General features: G+C 38.9%; 4 protein-coding genes across 6 annotated transcripts; all 4 read right to left on the reverse strand.

Annotated features, from left to right (window-relative positions):
* Nucleotides 1-37: 37 nt before the first annotated feature.
* Nucleotides 38-4,982, reverse strand: best2 (bestrophin 2). Of its 2 annotated transcripts, XM_077605416.1 has the most exons (11): nucleotides 4,813-4,982; nucleotides 4,429-4,641; nucleotides 4,251-4,345; nucleotides 3,757-3,990; nucleotides 3,233-3,387; nucleotides 3,071-3,148; nucleotides 2,332-2,484; nucleotides 2,150-2,230; nucleotides 1,914-2,068; nucleotides 1,005-1,246; nucleotides 762-946 (listed from the first exon to the last, which is right to left on the reverse strand). In XM_077605416.1, exons 2-11 carry the CDS (start codon nucleotides 4,578-4,580, stop codon nucleotides 882-884), a joined length of 1,410 nt encoding a protein of 469 aa, XP_077461542.1. In that variant the 5' UTR covers nucleotides 4,581-4,641; nucleotides 4,813-4,982; the 3' UTR covers nucleotides 762-881. The 2 variants fall into 2 exon arrangements, with proteins under 2 accessions (XP_077461541.1, XP_077461542.1); XM_077605415.1 differs by having other exon boundaries at nucleotides 38-1,246.
* A 706-nt stretch (nucleotides 4,983-5,688) lies between these two features.
* Nucleotides 5,689-10,068, reverse strand: get3 (guided entry of tail-anchored proteins factor 3, ATPase). The gene is made up of 7 exons (XM_077606081.1): nucleotides 9,890-10,068; nucleotides 9,010-9,157; nucleotides 8,655-8,803; nucleotides 7,765-7,915; nucleotides 7,585-7,692; nucleotides 7,117-7,314; nucleotides 5,689-6,855 (listed from the first exon to the last, which is right to left on the reverse strand). The coding sequence occupies exons 1-7, from the start codon at nucleotides 10,027-10,029 to the stop codon at nucleotides 6,727-6,729; spliced, it is 1,023 nt and encodes a 340-aa protein (XP_077462207.1). The 5' UTR covers nucleotides 10,030-10,068; the 3' UTR covers nucleotides 5,689-6,726.
* A 361-nt stretch (nucleotides 10,069-10,429) lies between these two features.
* Nucleotides 10,430-11,514, reverse strand: LOC144077992 (noggin-3-like). The gene has a single exon (XM_077606138.1). The coding sequence runs from the start codon at nucleotides 11,449-11,451 to the stop codon at nucleotides 10,561-10,563; it is 891 nt and encodes a 296-aa protein (XP_077462264.1). The 5' UTR covers nucleotides 11,452-11,514; the 3' UTR covers nucleotides 10,430-10,560.
* Nucleotides 11,515-12,080: 566 nt separating this feature from the next.
* On the reverse strand, nucleotides 12,081-19,291 carry LOC144077053 (target of Myb1 membrane trafficking protein). 2 transcript variants are annotated; one of them, XM_077604499.1, is made up of 15 exons: nucleotides 18,985-19,288; nucleotides 16,166-16,250; nucleotides 15,951-16,029; nucleotides 15,668-15,817; nucleotides 15,337-15,471; nucleotides 15,019-15,171; nucleotides 14,715-14,831; nucleotides 14,386-14,519; nucleotides 14,262-14,304; nucleotides 14,033-14,165; nucleotides 13,409-13,475; nucleotides 13,177-13,252; nucleotides 12,999-13,058; nucleotides 12,860-12,899; nucleotides 12,081-12,759 (listed from the first exon to the last, which is right to left on the reverse strand). In XM_077604499.1, exons 1-15 carry the CDS (start codon nucleotides 19,055-19,057, stop codon nucleotides 12,614-12,616), a joined length of 1,491 nt encoding a protein of 496 aa, XP_077460625.1. In that variant the 5' UTR covers nucleotides 19,058-19,288; the 3' UTR covers nucleotides 12,081-12,613. The 2 variants fall into 2 exon arrangements, 1 of the variants encoding a protein (XP_077460625.1); XR_013300869.1 differs by having other exon boundaries at nucleotides 12,651-12,759; nucleotides 12,999-13,252; nucleotides 13,409-13,472; nucleotides 18,985-19,291.
* Nucleotides 19,292-19,589: the final 298 nt, after the last annotated feature.

A 19,589-nucleotide genomic window follows, 5' to 3' on the forward strand; every position in this document is an offset into this window, starting at 1 on the left:
ATGTCAAAAATACTTCCATCAGGCCAGTATGATAATGTATATCATGGCAGTCTACGTTATTGCATGTTAGAAATATTGCAAATTGAGATATTTCACAGTATTTACATTTTGATTTTCATGCAGCAATAAGCATGAAAAACACATTCACATGTTAAAGTTCAGAAGACTTACATGTCTAAAAGTTTCCTCCACGTACCCCACGTTCCAGAAATATGCATGTTAGGTTTTCTTTAAGGACTAAAACTTTAAAAGGGATAAAAAAAATACCTGGTATAATTTGGTCTAATGTGAAAGACGGTTGCTGAATGTATTAAATGATTTAAATGCCAACCATGCTTGAGTACCAACACAGGCACGGGGAAGAACGTGCAAAACTGGACCGGGAATTGAACCCTCGATCGCAGAACTCTGAGTCGCACGCACTAACCACTCAATCACCACAAACCAGTCCAAAAATGTATGTGACATTCTGGTGTGAATTCAAGTCCCAGTCAGCACTGATCCCATGCTGACACTTCGAAAACGCTGGGATTCCAAAGATGGGACATTGAGAAAAGGCATTTTGTGTTGCCCTAAAGGAGAATTGGGGATGGCGGACCAAGCTTTGTGGTGGCTGACAACAGGCTGCGAGCTGCAGTGCTCTAAACAGGAGTCGGAAGTTGTGTGAAAGGGAAAACGAGAAGGGTGATGGATTGTCAGAGGAAGAGTGGAGGTAGATCGAGTCTCGGTCAAATGCTGGGGAGGAGGAGGAAGGCACGTCACAGAAGATGCGACCTCTGTTTTTGGGTCTTCCTCTTTTGTCCAGTGAGCATCTTCAATACCACTCGCATTGCTTCCGCTGTCCTCTTCCACCTGGCTGATGTCAAAGTGGCCACCTGGTTTCACCTGTTCCGCTCCAAATTGAATCTCCAGCAAAGGCACTCTGGCACTCTTCTCCTCCCTGAAACTACACACGGTGCTCTGGGTATCCTGCCCGAGGCCAGATGGCAAGGAGCCCCCTTTACCTATTTTGCAACTTTCGCTATCGTCGTCATCGCTGACGCAGCGGTCAATGCTAGGCGAATGATAGAGTCTCTGGAGCTGGGCCGAAGTGCGTCGCAGGGCCCCGCTCATGAAGCCGGCGTGGGAGGGGGCCGCGTTGAGGAGCCGGTTGAAGAGAGCCATGTTGGGGTGACGGCTGACTGACTCCTCCGTGTTCTCGGCGATCTCCTCCAGAGGCTGGAAGTGCATCTCTTCTTTTGGAATCCTGTCGTAAAGCCAGTTTGATCAGTTCTTGGCTAATTCAATACGGTGTACTTGTGTACAGTGCAAAAGAAGAACTTTTATCCAAAAACATGCATTTTGTGATCTCACACTGCTAGTCTTTCTGGGATAATCGCGTTTGATTGGCTCAAATACATAATACCATCATTGATAAAATGTTTGCCCGCATGTCGGGCGGCTGTTTTCTGGAAAATATATTTTTCCCCATGTCTAAACAACTTATAGTTAAGACCTACCGTATGCATGCATGTACATCTATGTGTATGTATGTGTATATGTGCTTATATATATGTATGTATATGTACACGTATGTGTATATGTATATATGTGTGTATATATATATATATTTCAGCAACACGCTTATTTATTTATTTATTTATATATTTATTCATGTATTTATTTATTAACTTACTTATTGCCTATCTATTTATGTCTAAAATGCCTTTCCTATTTCTGCATCCTCACTCTCTTGCTACTGTGACAACGAAATTTCCCGAATAAGGGATGAATAAAGTTATCCAATCCAATCCAATCCAATCCAATCCAATCCAATCCAATAAATTAAATTTCTGATGCTACTTTATCAAATAAGATTCTTTTCACCCGGAAGCACCTGATAAAGTCATTGTCTGTGAAACACGAAGACTTACGCCATGTCAAATGTTGAGCCTTGAAAGGAAGGTTTGCGGAGGACAAAAAGAGTTGCCGCTGTGTAGGGTGGCCGAGGGTTCGAGTCGTTCCAGTAGCGATCTCGTTCCATCATTGGCAGATCTCCATACATCTCATCCACCGCCATCATGGACACCTGTGGAAAAACGGCAAAAACATATGGGCATATATATATATATATATAAAAATAAAAAAAATAAGAGCAGCTTTTTCCAACCTGGAAATTCCTGTCAATCAACCAGTTTGTCTCAAAGTCATCATCATCTTCTCCGAAAGGGTTGATGAGTTGCTCTGCGACCTTTAGAAAATAAAAATTGGGCCAAGAAAAACGAATAAGTCAATTGAATAATATTTAATTGAATTAAATAATAGAAAACTATGAATTCCGGCGCCGCTAACCTTGAGCCACCCGGCGTAAAAGAAAAACTGCAGTAAAGTGAAGATAGGCACGTAAAGGTCAAGGTCATGTCCTGCATAACCTTGATTAGGATCCAGAAACTGGCGACCAATCAGACATACCAAGAAAAAACTGTATACGGCCAAAGTTACTACCTGTGTAACAAATAGGGGAAACAAGGACATTTAATTTTAATAGGCTTGATCAAACAATTGGTTCAGGTTGCTCTTTGGTCAATGGAAAATAAAAGCAATAAATAACGATAGACAGTTACATTACATCTGATAACACAAATTAATAATTTACTATAAGATTAATGGTAAAATAAAAAATCCTTCCACAAAAGAGAGAAGAGAACCACAGTTGCATTTTGGGATACTCAAATTTGATTGGCTTAAAGAGTAGTACTTGCATTTAACAATGTCTGCCATTACTTATAATGGCTACTACATGTATATTCACTATTACACGTCATAAAATCTAAATTCTTCAAATTTTTCATTATTTTACAAGACTGGTTTTCACATAATAAAGGTGTTCTTTTCTTTTTTTCAATATAATATCATTGAACAGGTTAGGGGAAAGTGTTATAGTAAAAAAAACTGTATCTTAACACCGTATTTTAGTCAGATTGTTAAACTTTATAGTTTCCCACATGAAAAGTTCACAATACTGTGAAAATTAATTGTATTTAGTAGAATACAAAGTGACCTTATCTATAGTTATATCATGTTTTCTCACCTGAGTATAGACCAGCGGAACACTGATCATGTCATAATGAAACAGCATGCCGCATTTTCCCCGGAACTTATTCAGTTCCTGAAAACAAGAACAAACCAAAAATGCTGCCTGAGATCATATTACATTGTTACAATATGGACGAACATATGTGTGATGAGGCACCTCCAGCAGCAGCATGAGCATGTGATCATCTTTGATGCGACCTTCGCAGCGGGCCACGGCAGCCAGGTTGGTGAACCACACACAAGGGATCCAGTATTTGTTGTACGGAGAGTGAAGGCCTTCAAACTTCTTGCGCTCCTCTCTGGTCATGAATCCTGCAGTTTTTAACATCTGGTGAAAATGGTCTCGAGACAGTTCAATTCACATTTTATTTAGGATGCACCAATATGCATTTCCATTCTAAGAAAGACGTCAGCATGGACAGTTTTTCAAATTGATTCCTGTACATTCCTCTCAGATGAACTTTTGCCAATTTGGAGCTCACTGATACTTTGTATTGTACAAAATGTGAAAGTAATAAGACTTCAAATGTACAAGATCCGAACAAACTCTGGTTTGACGACTTTCAAGTCAGGAAAAAAAAAGTTCAAACTTTATTATTTAAACTTTTGATTTCAACAGGCCTGAATACAGTAAATGAAGCACCTGTACATGGCCATCCATCATTACCAGCAAACACTCACCAGCTTCCACTACATGGTCCATGGTGGGAAAACGCTTGAAGACGGCCGTACTGACAGATCTGAGAATGAGCAGTGCTGACAAACTGGTATAGCGCATCATGGTGCGTCGGAGCAGGCGGCCCCGCTCGTCAGCGCCCTGGAGCCCCCCCGACAAGACGCACATGAGCCGATCGGGAAGCGGGATGCTGGTGTACTGGTTCCACCACCGATTCACCACCAGGGTCACGTAGAAACCTGCTCCATGACAGAGGAGACGGAAAGACAAAATCATTCGGTTCAGTTGAACGATAAAATGTTCGAACATGAAGTACATCAGACTGAATAGATGAAGGTATTTATGATTTAAATTTTTGGGGCTCTCTCAGTTTTTCGGCTTTTTCCTTAATTTTGACCTTTTTGCCTTTTTTGATCGTAAGCATAATTTTAAGGTGACCAGTTACTTCACCTCTAACACAAAACTAGCTGATCCCACTATACATGAACTTGCTCCTTACCCAGTACGAAGGACATTGGGATGAGACTGGCATAGTGGTTGCAATAAATTGCCAGCTTCTCAAAATATCTCTTCTGGTCCTGGGGAAGAAAAAACCTAAGAAAAAAAATTATCATTCATTTTTAGGCGAAAAGCTGTGTCACAAAGAATTACAAACATGAGAATCCAGGCACCCTTACCGGTACGTGATACTGATGGCCGAGTACATGGCAAAAAAAGCAAGGAATTCCTTATACAACACTTTGTAGATGCTTCCTTTCCATGCCAAAAGCAGCTTGGAAAAGCCGCAAAAGCGAGCGTTAGCAACTCTGGCTGTGTAGGTGACAGTCATTGTTCACAGCATGCACCAACTCAGGAAAAATTATAATAATTTGGAGTCACCTCACTGATACCTGTATTTGGAACAAAATAAGTTCTTACACTTTTCATCAAAAGTACATTAAAAAAATAGATGTCTGTGCACCAGCACTACTACTACTGAGTACAACAGGGTAGACATTTTCTAAAAATTATTCATTGGCAGAAAAAAATCCACAAACCTAAATATCAGTTTAACTCATTACCTGCCATTGACGGTGCAAATGATGGTCCAATCATGTGTCTCCTTTCATTCTTCTGCTATGAACTTAAATAAGTTCATATTTCAACTTGACATCAATTTTTCAAACTGAAATGCAAATATATCTTCTTGAAGAATTCATTGTGATGCGCATCAGCCCATAGGAAAAGTGTCTCGCGTTCACATAGTGCTAAAAGTCCTCTGAGTTCCACTGGAGTTGTTTTGGGGTTCAAGACCACATAACACTGACGCCCCTGGTATCCACATGGCACTAATCTTCAGAGCCTCCTCATTGCGTCCAGTGGTCAGCGCACCCCGGGGTAAATCCCCAAATCTAGAAGGAGGCGCTCGTTAGTGCGGTTCCCGACCGGGTGAGTGCGACGGGATGATGGAGCGCAAGCGACAGCCCGTTAACTACCGAAGTGACTCGAAGAAATTATGAAAACCAAGCAAGTAGACCTTAAAAAAACTGAGTTGAGTGACAGCAAAAAAAAAAATAAACGGAGGAAATCGATGATCCCATAAACATGGTTTTGTTCATTTGCGTGAATTGGAATTTGTTGCAATCTTTTTGCAAAATAATTGCATTTACAGTACCGCAAAAATCCCAATTCCTTAAGTGTTTCTTGACTGTTACGCCAGAGCTCAGATGTGAAAGGTTAACTGTAATTTCATGCTTTGTCAAAGTCAGTTGGGGTGCTTATGTCTGAGTTGATTTCTCTGATATATTCATTAATTAAGGTAAAGTGCCTCTTATAATGCTAGAAATTGTTTTTTGTTTCCCATCAAATGAGTGACCACGGAAATAGCTTCACCTCAGTTACTAAGTTTATTTAAGTAAGACTCGCAACATCATGTCACAGAAATTCCCATAGAAAAATGTTTTTTCTTCTTTTATTATTATTAACTCATATGCATTCACGTATACAATTGACTTGCAATGTCAGCAGTCAAACTATATCCATATCCATCTCAATTCTGAGCTCCAATTCATGTTGGATAACATTCACAAATGTATAATTAACAACGCACGTCATTACGTTAGATGGATTTTAATCAGCTTCTTACAAAGTTCAAGAGCTCAACAAAAAAAAAAAAATCAAGATACAAGAGGAACAGGGCTCAAATAATATTTCAGAATCTCACCCCATAAGGAAAATGTTGAATTAGTTCTCATGTCCGTGAGCTTTGGTTATAATCTTAAATAATATTAGAATAACATCCGGTCCAGACAGTAATATATAATATTGAAAATGAAACTTCTTGTTACAGGTGGGTCGTTCATTCATTAGTAACTTATCCTAACTTGGATTGTAGGGGGGCTGTAGCCCATCCAATTTGACTTACAGACAAGTTTGCAGGGCAGACCTTCAACTGGTTGCCAGTCACTCCCATTTACACCAAGGAATAATAAGGCGTGATTTCTTGGCCACGTGGGAAAATAAATCCACACGGGCACGGGAATAACACGTGAACTCCACAGACAAAACCTGACTCATAAATAGAGAAAAATTGAGTCTTGTTGCTCACTGGTCTGAATGATTAAAAACATGTCTTAAAAAAAGTATAGAGATGAGATCATAAAGGTTGAAGTGTAAAGTAGTGAGTGCCCTGTTTCAAAATGGTTAAAATATACATATTTAATGCAGGAATATTACTTCTCACAGATATGATGCGATTTGATAAGCGAGTAGGGTGCACCAAGGCGTATTTGTTTTAGCTTTTCAATGGGGTGTGGTCTTACGTAGGTGGGAGATGGCATTAGCTGCACGACATGTGCGCCTTGTTCGTACGCTCCGCTTCGCATGAGGGTTTGAGTACTGACAGGTAAGAGGCCGGTTGGGGGGAGCTCAGAGGTGCGCATGGTCTTTGGGCGTGGAGAGTGGTCGGAGGAGGACTGGACGCGCAAATAGGGCATTTACTTATTGGGTGGTTTGTAGGGATCCAGAAGTTGCTTGGAGAATGTATTGACCTTGTCAGCACCCCGAACTTCGTGGGGTAACAGAGGCAATTTCACTATGTGGAAATCTTCATAAAGGTCCTCCATCTGTGAAAACATACAGATACAATGCAAATTTATATTGTGGGGTCAAGTGCTACTGTCGCAAACATGTTGAATCAATATATTTATCTAGTGCAAAAATTGTCTAAAAAATATCTATTAACATAGCAACAAGCTCTCCCTTTGTGTTGCATGATTTTTTAATGAATCACACAGAGCTCTTTTAAATTGTTTAGTCCAGTTGATAAGCTATAGCACTGCAAAATAATAATAATAACAAAGCTGCACATCAATCAAAACACATACCTGGTCTAAATACTTGGACTGAATTTTGTGGCGGGCTTCACACATCTTACATGGTCTCTCAGAATCAGGGAAAACTAGCTGGTTGACAATGATGTTGTGTGTATCAATGCGGCACTTGGCCAGTTCTTGGATTAGCCGCTCTGTCTCGTACAGGGACAGGAACTCGGCGATACACACACAAATAAATGTGGTTTGCTCCTGTAGGTGGCAAGAAAGATAGACTTAAGACTTCCTAAGAATTAAAAGAAGAGAAAAAAATCTGTTTCCCTTAAAAGTCAACCTATAGCATGACATTTTACCATTTTAGAATGTAGAAATGAATTATTATCCATGGTTTAATATATGCCCTGACAAAGTGTAGTATTTTATAAGTATCCATAAAAAAACAAATATAGTAATAGAATCTTTAGTATTCAAAACAAAAATTGTGGGAAATATATTTCCTGTATTCAAGACGTGGTGACTTACAGGGTCTTTGAACTGCTCACTAACAGAACGGATAACAGGAAGCGTCTCTTCTAGTTTTGATGCCAGCTGGTCCGCATTCATGTCACCCAGCCCCAGCATGTTGCACATCTAACAAAAAAAGATGATTTAAGGCACATTTTCCATCAAAGAAAGTCTTACCATCTTTGCGCCCTTCCTCACCTGGGATATGAACGGACTAATCTGGTTCTTGATCTGCATGAGTCGGCCCAAGCCACGTTCCACTATGGTGGGAAAGTTCAGCAGTCGGAGTGTGTGGCCAGTCGGTGCAGTGTCAAAGACAACCACGGAGAAGTTCATTCCTTTGACTAACCTGGGATCCCAACAAATTACATTAAAATATATCATCCATGCAATGTTTTCATCAGTCAGCGTAGTTCTGTTCGACATGATAGTTTTCAAATCAACTTACCGCTGAATGCTAGGAATTTCTGCCAGAAGGTGAGAAGGCAAGGTGGCAATATCAGCATCAACATCACAAGTACCGTATTTTCCGCACTATAAAGGTGCAACTAAAAGACTTCCGTTTTGTCAAAAGCCGGCAGTGCCATTATATATGGATCAATATTGGCTAACCTCTCTGGTTGATGTATAACAACTCCTAACCACTACTACTATTACTACTACTACAGCTCCAACTAGTGGATATGTAACACAATCCCCTACTACTACAGCTCCAACTAGTGGATGTGTAACACAATCCCCTACTACTACTATTACTACTACTACTACAGCTCCAACTAGTGGATGTGTAACACAATCCCCTACTACTACTACTACTACCACCACCACTACCACTGCTGTGTCTTATAATCCGTTGCGCCTTAAATATGAAACAAATATTAAGATAGGCCATTCATTAATGATGAGCCTTTTACTGCGGTGCGCCTTATAGTGCGGAAAATACGGTAACATGTTTTATATACCAACAAGATCAATTTCTAATTTGGCAAATAAGCCAATCTTACGTTTGGGTTGGATAGTAGCTTCTTAAAATTAGAGAGCAGTAACATTGATTGAATAATGTTAGACATTGACGTAAGTGACCCCACCTCATGACCTCGGCATAACTCATGGCTTCATCAATGCCAGGGAAGGCGCTCATGGCTTCCTGCATCATCTTCTTTCCCATGCTGAGCATGTTGTCTTCCTCAAAGAACTCATCAGGCAGCTCTGCTACCCCCAAGCTCGGATCAATTTCCTACACGCACATATTCACAGCCCGATTTGGTACGGATTTGAATCCACCACAAGCCATTCATTTTTAAAGAATGATGTGCTGTGCTCTGAAAGTGGGAATTTGTCATAAGACTGGAGAGGCAAGAGACAAACTTCTTTTCTAGCTTCTTACATGTTTCAATAATGACCCATTCTTGACAAGTATAATACTTGTAGATGCAGACTTACCATGGCAAACAAGTTTTCATAGCCCTTGACTTTTGTAGGCACCTTTGAGAATTTCTGGTCGAAAGCATCAGAGATGTTATGAGCGGGGTCAGTAGAAATGATGAGGACACTCTCCCTGACACCAGCCAGCTGGACAGCCAAACTACAGCTGGAAAAGTTATTTAAAATGGCAGAAAGGGTTAACATTAACCTATGTACTAAGAGAAATAAGTATAATTATAATAACACCAAATAAATTCTAGCAGAAGACCAAGTTAGTTTAGTTTTGGAGGCATAAAATCAAATTACTTATAAGAGTAAGATCAATGTTTTTTCCACACCATCTATTTAGGTAAATTATAGTGTAAACTAAAATTAAACCAATTTCCATATTGATCAAATGACGCGTAAACTAAAATTAAACCAATTTCCATATTGATCAAATGACGCTCAACAATTTCGCAAATTAATATTGCGAATTCGTTTATCTGTTGTGACACGACGTCAATGGAGAATCAAAAACACACGGCAAACGTTAAGTATCAATATGTGATGTAAAATATTAATTGATCATGTTGTGTCTCATAAGAAGCCAAAACGCTTTATTGTTGTATTAGAAACCAGCTGTAAAAGACGTGAGTCATGTGTGTCCGTTGGCTGTCGCGGTTTAGCTTAGTCGCAAGCTAGCCGGTATTTTGACATTTATGGCATGACAGAATCGCGATTTCAACGAGTCTCAGTAAAATCTGCAATAAAAAAGTAACAAATCCAACTATGTGATGACTTCAAACTCCTTCCAATAACATCGAAAGCAAATTGAAAGCCTCTTACGCCAGCTTTCAACAACACGGTCAGCCTGTATTTGAGGGTTTATGAGCCTACTTTTTTGATCCACACTTACCTACACGTCGTTTTACCAACACCACCTTTCCCACCGACAAAAATCCATTTCAAAGATTTTTGCTCGATAATATTCTTTAATGTTGGTTCTAAAGGTTCTACATCAGGCGCATCTTCAAACTCGTCTTCCAACGCTGCCATCTTGTGTTTGGTGTCGTCAGGATCGAGTGGGAGGGATCAATCGACTATGATACATTCAAGGCTCCTCGGAATTTAGTAAACTAACCAGTACAAATTGTATTCTAGGGAACGTTCAAAGGGGTGCGAATTAATTGCGTTATGGACTATTGCTGTTTTCCTATAATTAGTACAATCGTAATTCAATTCAATAGTTGGCCGATATTAATTAAAACCAACCCCTTTCTATTTCAGCAGGTATTATTTTATTGAAAATTGAAAATAAACCACAATGAACATTAACATATTTTTATTGTGTATTTATTTAGTGAAACATTATCAACAATCCCAATATTTGAGTTTTTGAAACCAATGTATAGTAATGTAAGTATTATGAGAAAATACTGCCTTGCAAACAAATAATTATCAACAATTGCTTGATCAGGGAGAATCCCCAGAAATTTATTGATTAAAAAAATGACAAAAGGAAAACGTGAAATGAATACCAGTAATTTACATTTCAAGAGTAATTAGTGAAATCTCTGAGTAAAGCAATCATTTGCATTTACATGAACAAGCGGTGACCACAGGATACGGCACCGGTCTCCATAAACATTTCCTCATTTCTTCACTAATCCCCATCAACATGCTAATACCAGACATGCCCCCCTCAATCTGCTTGGACTCATCATCTCGCACTTTCAAGCAATGCCAAGCCAGAATCGTAATATGTGTTGTTTGAGCTGTCACGCACGCCATACCACTGGGAAAGGAGCAGCTTTGCCCTCTGCTCGACTCGTCGCACTCCGTCTGCCTCAACCAGCGTGGCCAAAACGCTGGGCCCACATCCACCCACTGCGAACGCAATCCACATGTGGCCGAACGCACCAGCCAGGCCCGGACTGCGTTGGCGATATCCGGATGCAGGAACCCAAGCTTCACGCCTGCGGCTTCTCTCGCCAACTGCTGCCTCTGGTTTTCTCTAGCCTCCATCAGGACCGCAGAAGCACTGAGGTTGAAGTCCTCCTTGGATGGCCTCGAGTTTAGTCCGACAGGTAACGAGTCACCTCTTACCGGAGGATTACATTCACCTTTGTCTGTGCAGACACCAGAGACTTCAAACGGCTGATCAATAGACATCCAGAATGGGTCAAAAGAGGGTCCGAGAGTACGAAGTAGGCGGGAGGGCCGGTAATTCCTTGGTTTGGGCATGGAGGGGAAGTTTTTTGCATTGGTCAGTATGGCGTATGGGCGAAGTGGCTGTGAAAAAGAAGGCATGCTGCTTCTTAACTGAAGGAATGATGAATCGCCATCCATGTGTTCCCGATCTTGAACATCAGTTGGACGGTCATCTTTAGTAGATATATTGGAGATGGAGGCTGCAGGTACATAGAGGAAAGCACATGCATACATGGAGAAGTAGAGTTGAACACCCAAGGAAATCATTGTCTTTGCCCTTCACCAGGAGAGTGAAATGTTTCCTCTTCTCCTCCTTTCCTCTTTTGGAGTCACCTCTGCTCCTCTGTCTTATTACTGAGTGCACCAGGGACTTCATGTTCCAAGTCCTAGACATCCTTGAGTTCCTCAATAATAACATTTGGAGAAAGTACAGTTTATCACTAAATAGGTTGACTTAACATTGAGCAGTCATTACACACTTCAATCGGAATCTGGTGTTTAGGCTTTGGTTCTATCTGCAAAAACACACAAGACACCCGAGAAACCTTATTTGGGTTAACTATCGATCTATCCAAGAATTGGCGGAAATAAAGCATACAAATCAAAATTGTGTCTCACAAGAATGAGTTTGACTTGGCAAATAAAACTTATGTACCATTACTTTTAATACGTGAAACACTTTTTCAAATGAAGATTTGAATTTTATAAATACAACCATGTATACATAATTTCTATGCACAATAAGATATGAAACATCAGTTTTATCACAGCATTTTGGCAGTGGCATAAGGTTGTGGGTCTTTCGATTTGTACTTAATTAACGCAGAACAATATTGTTCAGTTGACTTTAGTATTACGTGAAATTATTTTGCATTTTCTACGATCAAAATACCATCTCCAGAGCAGTTGTTGACACTATTTTATTAAAGACAAACTGCAGTTTTAACGGATTAAAGTACTTCAATGTAAAGCAAAAACCCAGACACGCTGTAGTTTCTTGATTGGTCCTTTTGTTTTGAGTTTTATTTTATGTTACAGAGCAAAACAAGACTGGACTAATATAATTACTACTTACAACTTCTCAAACAAAAAAAACCTCTTATTTTTGCGGCCCAATTCTTTTTGCTTAGATTTATTCAAACACTTTTGAATTCCTCCTCACTGCTGATCTTATTTAATTTTTTTAAACTTGTTGCCATGTTTCTATACCAATCACACTAATGTGTGACTTTTGCTGCAGTGACAATAAATTTCTCTCACATAATGAATAGATTTCTTATTTCCAAACATCACCATGATAATCTCAAACAAAACTGCATCACTTCATGGAAACAATACTTTCACAGACATGTTATAGTACTTTTGTGTGATAACAAGTGCTTGTTTGAAATGAAACAAACTTTGTTCTCAAGTTTCCTTGTCCCCAAACCTAGAGGGAAAATAGCTTGTCATGTGAATTGTCCTGCTGTTTTGTTGTCTGTGGCGGCAGTCTTGAGTTTGAAGGCAGTGTGCCACAGGTTGTGTGGTTTTGCTGGTTAGATTCCTTTGCTCGATCGTCCAAGAATTTATCGAACTCTGCAAACAAATATCAGAGAGTAAGCCTTGCACTGTTACAAAGAAACCATCGGGAGAAGTGAGAACTCATTCGCAAGAGGAAGAAAAAAAACTGACACACCTTCACTCGAGACCCCTTCACTGACTGCAGACTGGTCTTGCTACATTTTCAGATAAAGAAAAGAACAAAACACTAAATATACTAGATTTCTCCAACTGTATTTTTAATGGTGACGGTCTGAATAAATGAATTATCTCACCATATCAGAAGTTAGCCATTTATCCACATTATTCTGGAGTGTGTTTTTCCTTTCCACCTTCTAACAGGGAGAGCAATACAAAAAGAGACATTTGACCCGGAAATGTTTTTGAAGCATTTTCTGCCATAGTTAAAAATAAACTCAAATAAATGTTAAAATTTGAATGCTTCATACGTACAGATCCCGTGACTTGCAGCCTCGAGTCTAAGGCCCCAGCAAGACCCTCTACTGCTCCAGGATCTTCATACCTGACACTGAAAACACATTTATTTAATAAAACGTCAATACAAAATCACATGTGAGTACCGTCGTGTTTTTTATGTACCATCTAAAAAAATGGAAATGCCAAAATCTAAGATATTCTGTCTGTATCCATGCCATCACATAATGTTTCTGAAATTTTCACTCACCTCTTTCTCAGCTCTGCTAAAGAGCTGCCTCGGGTTTGGGCAAACATATCAAACTCTTCCTCATCTTCTGAAAGACAGAAGAATCTTGAAAGCACTTATACAAGCCAAACGTAAAAAAATGAACCATTGGATTATTATAAGCAGTAGCAAATATATATGAAAAAATAGGAGATTGATTTAATTTTTCTGTATTACATGATTTCACAATGGTTACACCCCCCTTTCTGACAAAAGTGCCATTTTTTCATTTTGTTGTTGTTTTTGTATACACCTGCATTACTTAAAACGCATTACAATGATCAGTAAAGTGTTTAGGAAATAAGAATTAAAAGAAATAATGAACGATCTGAGGGAGGCACTTTTTTGGCCAAAAGAACCCACTGTTGTAACAAAATAAACATCTCAGTAGTACATGTGCTGTGAAAACTGGCATGATATGGGTTGATTACATGATGGTTTGAATAGTATATGTAGATGATAAATAGTAATCTGACTAATAGTAGTATTGATAAGTTTGTTTTTTAACCAGTGCTGTCGCATTAAGCATATTCTTCCCCCCAATATTCTGGGGTACAAATATGCCTTTTAAGTATGCTACACAATTAAGACAGACTTAAAGCTCACTTTGGTTTGCTGACTTCTTCTCATTGGTGGAGTTGCTGACTTCGGCTGGATTGTTCGTTGAAAGGACAGCGGCTTGACTCATAGCTGAGGTCTCTGGGCTGAGGTCGATAAGGTCTAGGGAGCCTACAGAACTCTGGTTGGATGATTAATAAAATAGAGATATAATGGTGATGGTTTGAATTACAAGTAAAACGGCACAACACAAACAAAGAATGTCCATAATCCTTACTTGTTCAGTACTTGTAATTTGTGACTTGTTAAGTCTGTCAAACCTAAAGCGAGTGAGTTTTAGATTTAGCATAAAAATAGCATTTGGTTCTAATATAGAAAAGGTGACGAAAGCTACCACTCACCTCTCATAACGAATAAAAGCGTTGTTGAGGTCATCATTAACCACCAGAAGCTCCTCAATGAGTCCTTCATCCACCAACTGGGGAATGAGTTCCACTACTCGTGTCTGCATATTCTTACACACTGAGTAGAGTTGCTGCTTTGACAGAAAACAGAAATTGATTAATGGAAACAAAATTGAATTAACCTTTATTACCAGCTATCTCATACTAAATGCCTTGGAATTTCAGCAATGAAGCCAAAATAGGGAAAAGCCCACCCTACAATATTTACAGCAATTATTCAAGCCAATAAACAAACATATACACTGTATGTAGACAAAAATACACACCTGAAGCAATTCTGTATCATCCTGTTCGCTCTGTCCAGGTTTAAGTTCATTTAGCATTTCAGACATTACATTAAGGTTTCCCTTTACCCGTAGAATCTCTTGCTGCAGCTTGTTTTTCTAAGAAGAAAAAAAAAATTGAGAACATTTTTCATTTAAAAATTCATATTAAATGGCATTGATTTGACCCCTACATTCTCCATTGGTTTTCATTTCATCTATTGCACAAATAAATTAGAAGCACATATACTTGCGACACACAATTCTGTTTTTATCTCTATGAGAGCTGCCATTTTAGAGATGTTACCTGTGCTGCAGTGAGAGCACCTGGTCCATCACTTGGCTGGGATGCAGGTGATGAAGGTGATGCAGTTGTAGCAGGGGAACTGGAGGGAGTTTGTGGTTGTGACTGATGGGAAGGAGCCTCCATGGACTCATTGCTTTCATTTTCAGGCACAGTCTGATGGCAGTGAAGGCAGACTTAAACCTACAGAAAACTTGCAGTATACATTGTGCTGGTCACGACATTATACAGAAGTCGATTCATATCATTACATTATAGACAGCATGCCAGTTTGATATAAACAGTTATGAGGTATTTCTACCCGCCTGTAGACAGGCTCACCCTGCTGGGAGTGTGAATTGGAGATAGCGCGTCAAGGTCTGTCATGGGAAATTCCAACCCTCGTCTCCTCAGGTCATCGTAAACATACACCACGCCCGCGAGAGAGGGGGAAGTACGGAAGGCGTCAGCCCATGACTGGGAAAAGCACAGAGAATCTTCAGTGTCACTTCGTGGAGACAAAACAATACATTCATATGAATACCATAGGAAAAAAAAAGACAGAAAATTGACATTTCCCTTCAGTTTAAGTGCGTTCTGAAACATAACACCAATTAGGTTATGAGAAAATAAATTAACTCTAAAAGCTTAGGGAAAAAAAGAGTTTAAATACCTGTATGAGACTAAGCACTCTGTCATGGAGGGCGGTGGGCGGGTTATATTTGGGTAAAATGGCTCGCACCAAAACTCCTTCAACAAACTCTTGAGACGCTACAAAAACGTGGAAACGATGGCCGCAGTTCTTCACGCATGCCTCAAGAACCTGTGAGACAGGAAGCAATAAAGTACGATCCCGGAGAATAAAGTGCTTTATGTTGACAAACTAAATGTTTATTGACTTTTTATGTAAGAGCACGGTAAGACCACCCAAAAAATTAAAAGCCAAAAATACTTACAGTCAGGGCCAACATGATTTCTCTGAAATTTTTGCTACCCACAATTCTCTTCTTAATGGCTTTGACTGCATCTTTTGGACTGGACAAAAACATGTTAAAGACGAGAAGATACATCATATTTAGTCAACGGAAGACTCTGTGTGCCAGACAAATCAAATTCTCATCTACAGACCACTTTAAACAGGACTTAAATAAGTGATATTATTTCATCATACCCCTCGTCTGTCTCATTGATGATGTCACAAATCTCCATGTTGAGACCCCAGTCCTCTGACTGTCGAGAACCACTGGTTGCTTGCTCTGAATAGCAAAGAAGAAGGCACATTTGTAGAGAACTACTAAAGGGATACAAAGATAAATATAATACAACATTGTGATGACGTACATTTCATACATTAGAGACAGACATAACAGTTCTTGAAAATGCAGTTGTTTTTTTGTAGCAAATGCTGCAATAATAGGCAGCCGAGTGGTTAGCGCATCGCAGTTCTGGGGTCAAGGGTTCGATCCCAGATGGATCCCCACTGTGTAGAGCAAGGGTGTCAGACTCGGGTTGGTTGACGGGCCGCGTTAATGTCAACTCGATTTCATGTGGGCCGGACCATTTTAGATATAATATTTAGATTTTTTTTATAAATGGATTAAAAGAACTGGATTAAATGCCCTGAATATTCAGTTTTTTTATAGATCTAAAACAATGTTTATTTTAGCTTTTTTTTAAATATATTTTTATATTTTACAAAATGTTTTTAAACTAAAAACACTGAAAAAAATGATAAAAAAATTACAATTATTGATTTAAAAGGGGGAAAATCAGGAAATTTAATATACATATATACATATATACTCTTCATTTTAATTTGATCCTAAAACAGAAAGTCAGCACTCATGATTTACTTTCCCGGGCCACACAAAATGATGTGGTGGGCCAAATTTGGCCCACGGGCCGCCACTTTGGTGGTGTAGAGTTTGCATGTTCTCCCCAGGATTGCACTGGGTTTTTTTCCCCGCATACTCCGGTTTCCTCCCACATCCCAAAAACATGCAGAGTAGGCTGGTTAAACACCCTAAATTGCCCCTAGGTATAAGTGTGAGTGTGAATGGTTGTCCGTCTCCTTGTGCTCTGCGATAAGCGGTTCAGAAAACTAATGAATGAATAATGCAACAATGTTTACACATATTCAAACATTTTCTAAAAACAATTCAAATGAAAACATTGTGATTCTGATTGAGACATGGACACCTGCTATAAGCCTATATCCAATACATTTGAAGTGTAAACTCAAACTATTTAGCAACCACAGCCAACTTTCTTCAGCCCTCACATGTTCCGAATAGCCTCTTTAAAGCTTCAATCCTTTCCCCCCTATGCTTCTCGACCCCATCTACTCTATTGCATCTACCCCCCCTTCCACTTCACAGCTCCGTGCACTTCATGTGACTGTCAGCTGCTTGGGTTTGGCTCAGAAGGAACTGAAAATGCACTGGCATTTATGTGAGAGAATTAGTGAATGAGATAAGGAGGGAAGCGTTGAGAACTCCTGGAAATATTCTCACTAATTGAAAGTGCAGATAAATCTGGATTTCTGGAGTTCACCTGCCAGTCTTCAGTTTATGCAATATTTTTCTGAAGGTGTTTTCTTGGCGAAAATTGTAAAAAGGCACATACGTGGAATAAGTGGACAATGCCTTTAGAGTTTATACCCAACGTAAAATTAGCAAAAACCCTTTTGACTGCACTTGTAGACTATATGGACACAAAGACAACACGTGACGAGTTTATTAAAAATAATAATAATAATAAACATCCAAAATAACATGCTTCAATCTTATTTCTAGTTGATCCCAAATGCAATGTCACATTAGGGTCTCCTATTCATCACCATCAACATCACCCAACAGAAAAAGGCTTATCTTAAAGTTGAAAGAAAAATAACAATAGTTCATTCATTTCCTTCAATGTGAGTTATTGTGAAACTATTTTTTCCCCTGTTAAGTTGCTGTTGTAAGGATTTATGCAAAAGTTCAGTTTCATAATGAACAGTCTCATGCTAACCTCTTTATCCTGTTTCCCATTTATACCAAATATAGTAACATGTATTTCCCTACAAAATTGGGTACATAGTAATCAAAGAGTAATATATAAAATTCAATTCTTGTTTAAATTGAAAATACAAATGCGTTTTTGTCTGGCTAAATACCTTGAATTAAAGAAATAAACTTCAAATAAATAAAAAGCCACAATGACAGCCCTGGTGATGAATTGCGGAAAATATTATTCTTTTCTTATTTTTCATTCCATCTAAAAAGTATATAAATACAATATTGGATGCAGGAGGCAAAACAGTATTTTGGCGAAATCACGGCTTAGGTAGATTTGATTATCAAATAGATACATACTTTCTGAGTAGTAAGGCCTAAACTATGACTAAATTAATTAATTAGCTGCCATTAACAGTGATACAATCCATTTGGAATGGGATTTCTGCCCCACCCAATTCAAATGAATTATAATCTATCTAGTAATAAACTAATTTAAATTCACATCAGAAGGATGGAAAAGCCACACATGGCTCTGAAGCCACAGTTTGCACGCGTCGATCATCATAAACGATACTGAAAGAATGAATAAATTAAAAAGATCTACAGTAGATAAAAACTTATTTAAAAAAAAAAGGATTAGAACATAAGACTCCCTGCTGGTTCTGAAAAAAATCTGCAAAATATGGAACATCTGCATTGAAAACAAATTTGATGAAAAATTGGGGCATTAATTTATAATGATTGTCAGAATATAAACATGAATGTTGATCTCCACTCATTGGCACGCTGAGTTGACACTTAAAAAGCAGCCAATCAACTGACAGATAAAGGGACTAACATAACGCCTGCCTTAGTCGCCTGTTGACTTTCTCGATCTTGCTGATTAATACGTTTATATGACACTTTTTTTAAATAGAACAAACAATATCGAACGCATAACATAGGAAAAGGACAATGTTTGAGATGACTGCTCAATCGTGGAGCTACTCACCGATTCTCTGGCCAACAGGGGTTGAAAAGGGGTTTGCTATGAGAAACTCAATTTTCTCCCCGAGAGAAAACATCCTGGGATGATTAGCAGCGTTTGTTATAAAGTTTGTTTGAGGGTCTCCGTTATGTTCTTCTCTGCAGTTTTCCTCAGTGTCAGAAGCTCGCTGAATGTCACGTGAACTAAAACACGCACACACAAATACAGGAAGTGTGTAAAGAACGCTAATCCTCTGGAAATACGGAAGTCGATGACAGGATAAATAAAGTAATAAAGTACAGCACTATTCTATATTTGATTCTAGAAAACGGCAGCCGTCTGTATATATCAGACCAATCTTTTTAACCGTTATTTTAACTTTACTTAATTTACTAAACAAGGAAGCCACGTAGATTTGTTCTCAGCCCCATCTAGTGGCATCTTTGTATATTACATTTAATATTGGAAAAACACTTGTATTTACCAAAAAGAACCACGAAAGGCCACTAAGGCACATTAGACAGCTGTAAACTGTTTACATTTGAAAATATTTTTAACAACGTAGCAGTGACATAGAAGATCATTTTATAACTTTATTTAATTACCGCCAGATGGAAGCATTGGGTTGG

Source organism: Stigmatopora argus, chromosome 7 (genome assembly GCF_051989625.1).
Source record: "Stigmatopora argus isolate UIUO_Sarg chromosome 7, RoL_Sarg_1.0, whole genome shotgun sequence".
NCBI lineage: Eukaryota > Metazoa > Chordata > Actinopteri > Syngnathiformes > Syngnathidae > Stigmatopora > Stigmatopora argus.

What these genes read in the sequence shown, in the direction of transcription:
- LOC144077053 (XM_077604499.1), bottom strand. Translation starts at nt 19,057, where the DNA reads ATGTTTTCTCTCGGGGAGAAAATTGAGTTTCTCATAGCAAACCCCTTT. An exon ending in CCCTGTTGGCCAGAGAATCG is followed by an intron (nt 16,251 to 18,984) that starts GTGAGTAGCTCC and finishes TTTGCTATTCAG; the next exon opens with AGCAAGCAACCAGTGGTTCT. An exon ending in GTGCTCTCACTGCAGCACAG is followed by an intron (nt 14,832 to 15,018) that starts GTAACATCTCTA and finishes TTTTCTTCTTAG; the next exon opens with AAAAACAAGCTGCAGCAAGA.
- LOC144077992 (XM_077606138.1), bottom strand. Translation starts at nt 11,451, where the DNA reads ATGATTTCCTTGGGTGTTCAACTCTACTTCTCCATGTATGCATGTGCT.
- best2 (XM_077605415.1), bottom strand. Translation starts at nt 4,580, where the DNA reads ATGACTGTCACCTACACAGCCAGAGTTGCTAACGCTCGCTTTTGCGGC. An exon ending in TTCCGCTGGTCTATACTCAG is followed by an intron (nt 2,485 to 3,070) that starts GTGAGAAAACAT and finishes TTTGTTACACAG; the next exon opens with GTAGTAACTTTGGCCGTATA. An exon ending in TTTACGCCGGGTGGCTCAAG is followed by an intron (nt 2,231 to 2,331) that starts GTTAGCGGCGCC and finishes TATTTTCTAAAG; the next exon opens with GTCGCAGAGCAACTCATCAA.
- get3 (XM_077606081.1), bottom strand. Translation starts at nt 10,029, where the DNA reads ATGGCAGCGTTGGAAGACGAGTTTGAAGATGCGCCTGATGTAGAACCT. An exon ending in ATGAAAACTTGTTTGCCATG is followed by an intron (nt 8,804 to 9,009) that starts GTAAGTCTGCAT and finishes ATGTGCGTGTAG; the next exon opens with GAAATTGATCCGAGCTTGGG. An exon ending in AGTTATGCCGAGGTCATGAG is followed by an intron (nt 7,916 to 8,654) that starts GTGGGGTCACTT and finishes TTGGGATCCCAG; the next exon opens with GTTAGTCAAAGGAATGAACT.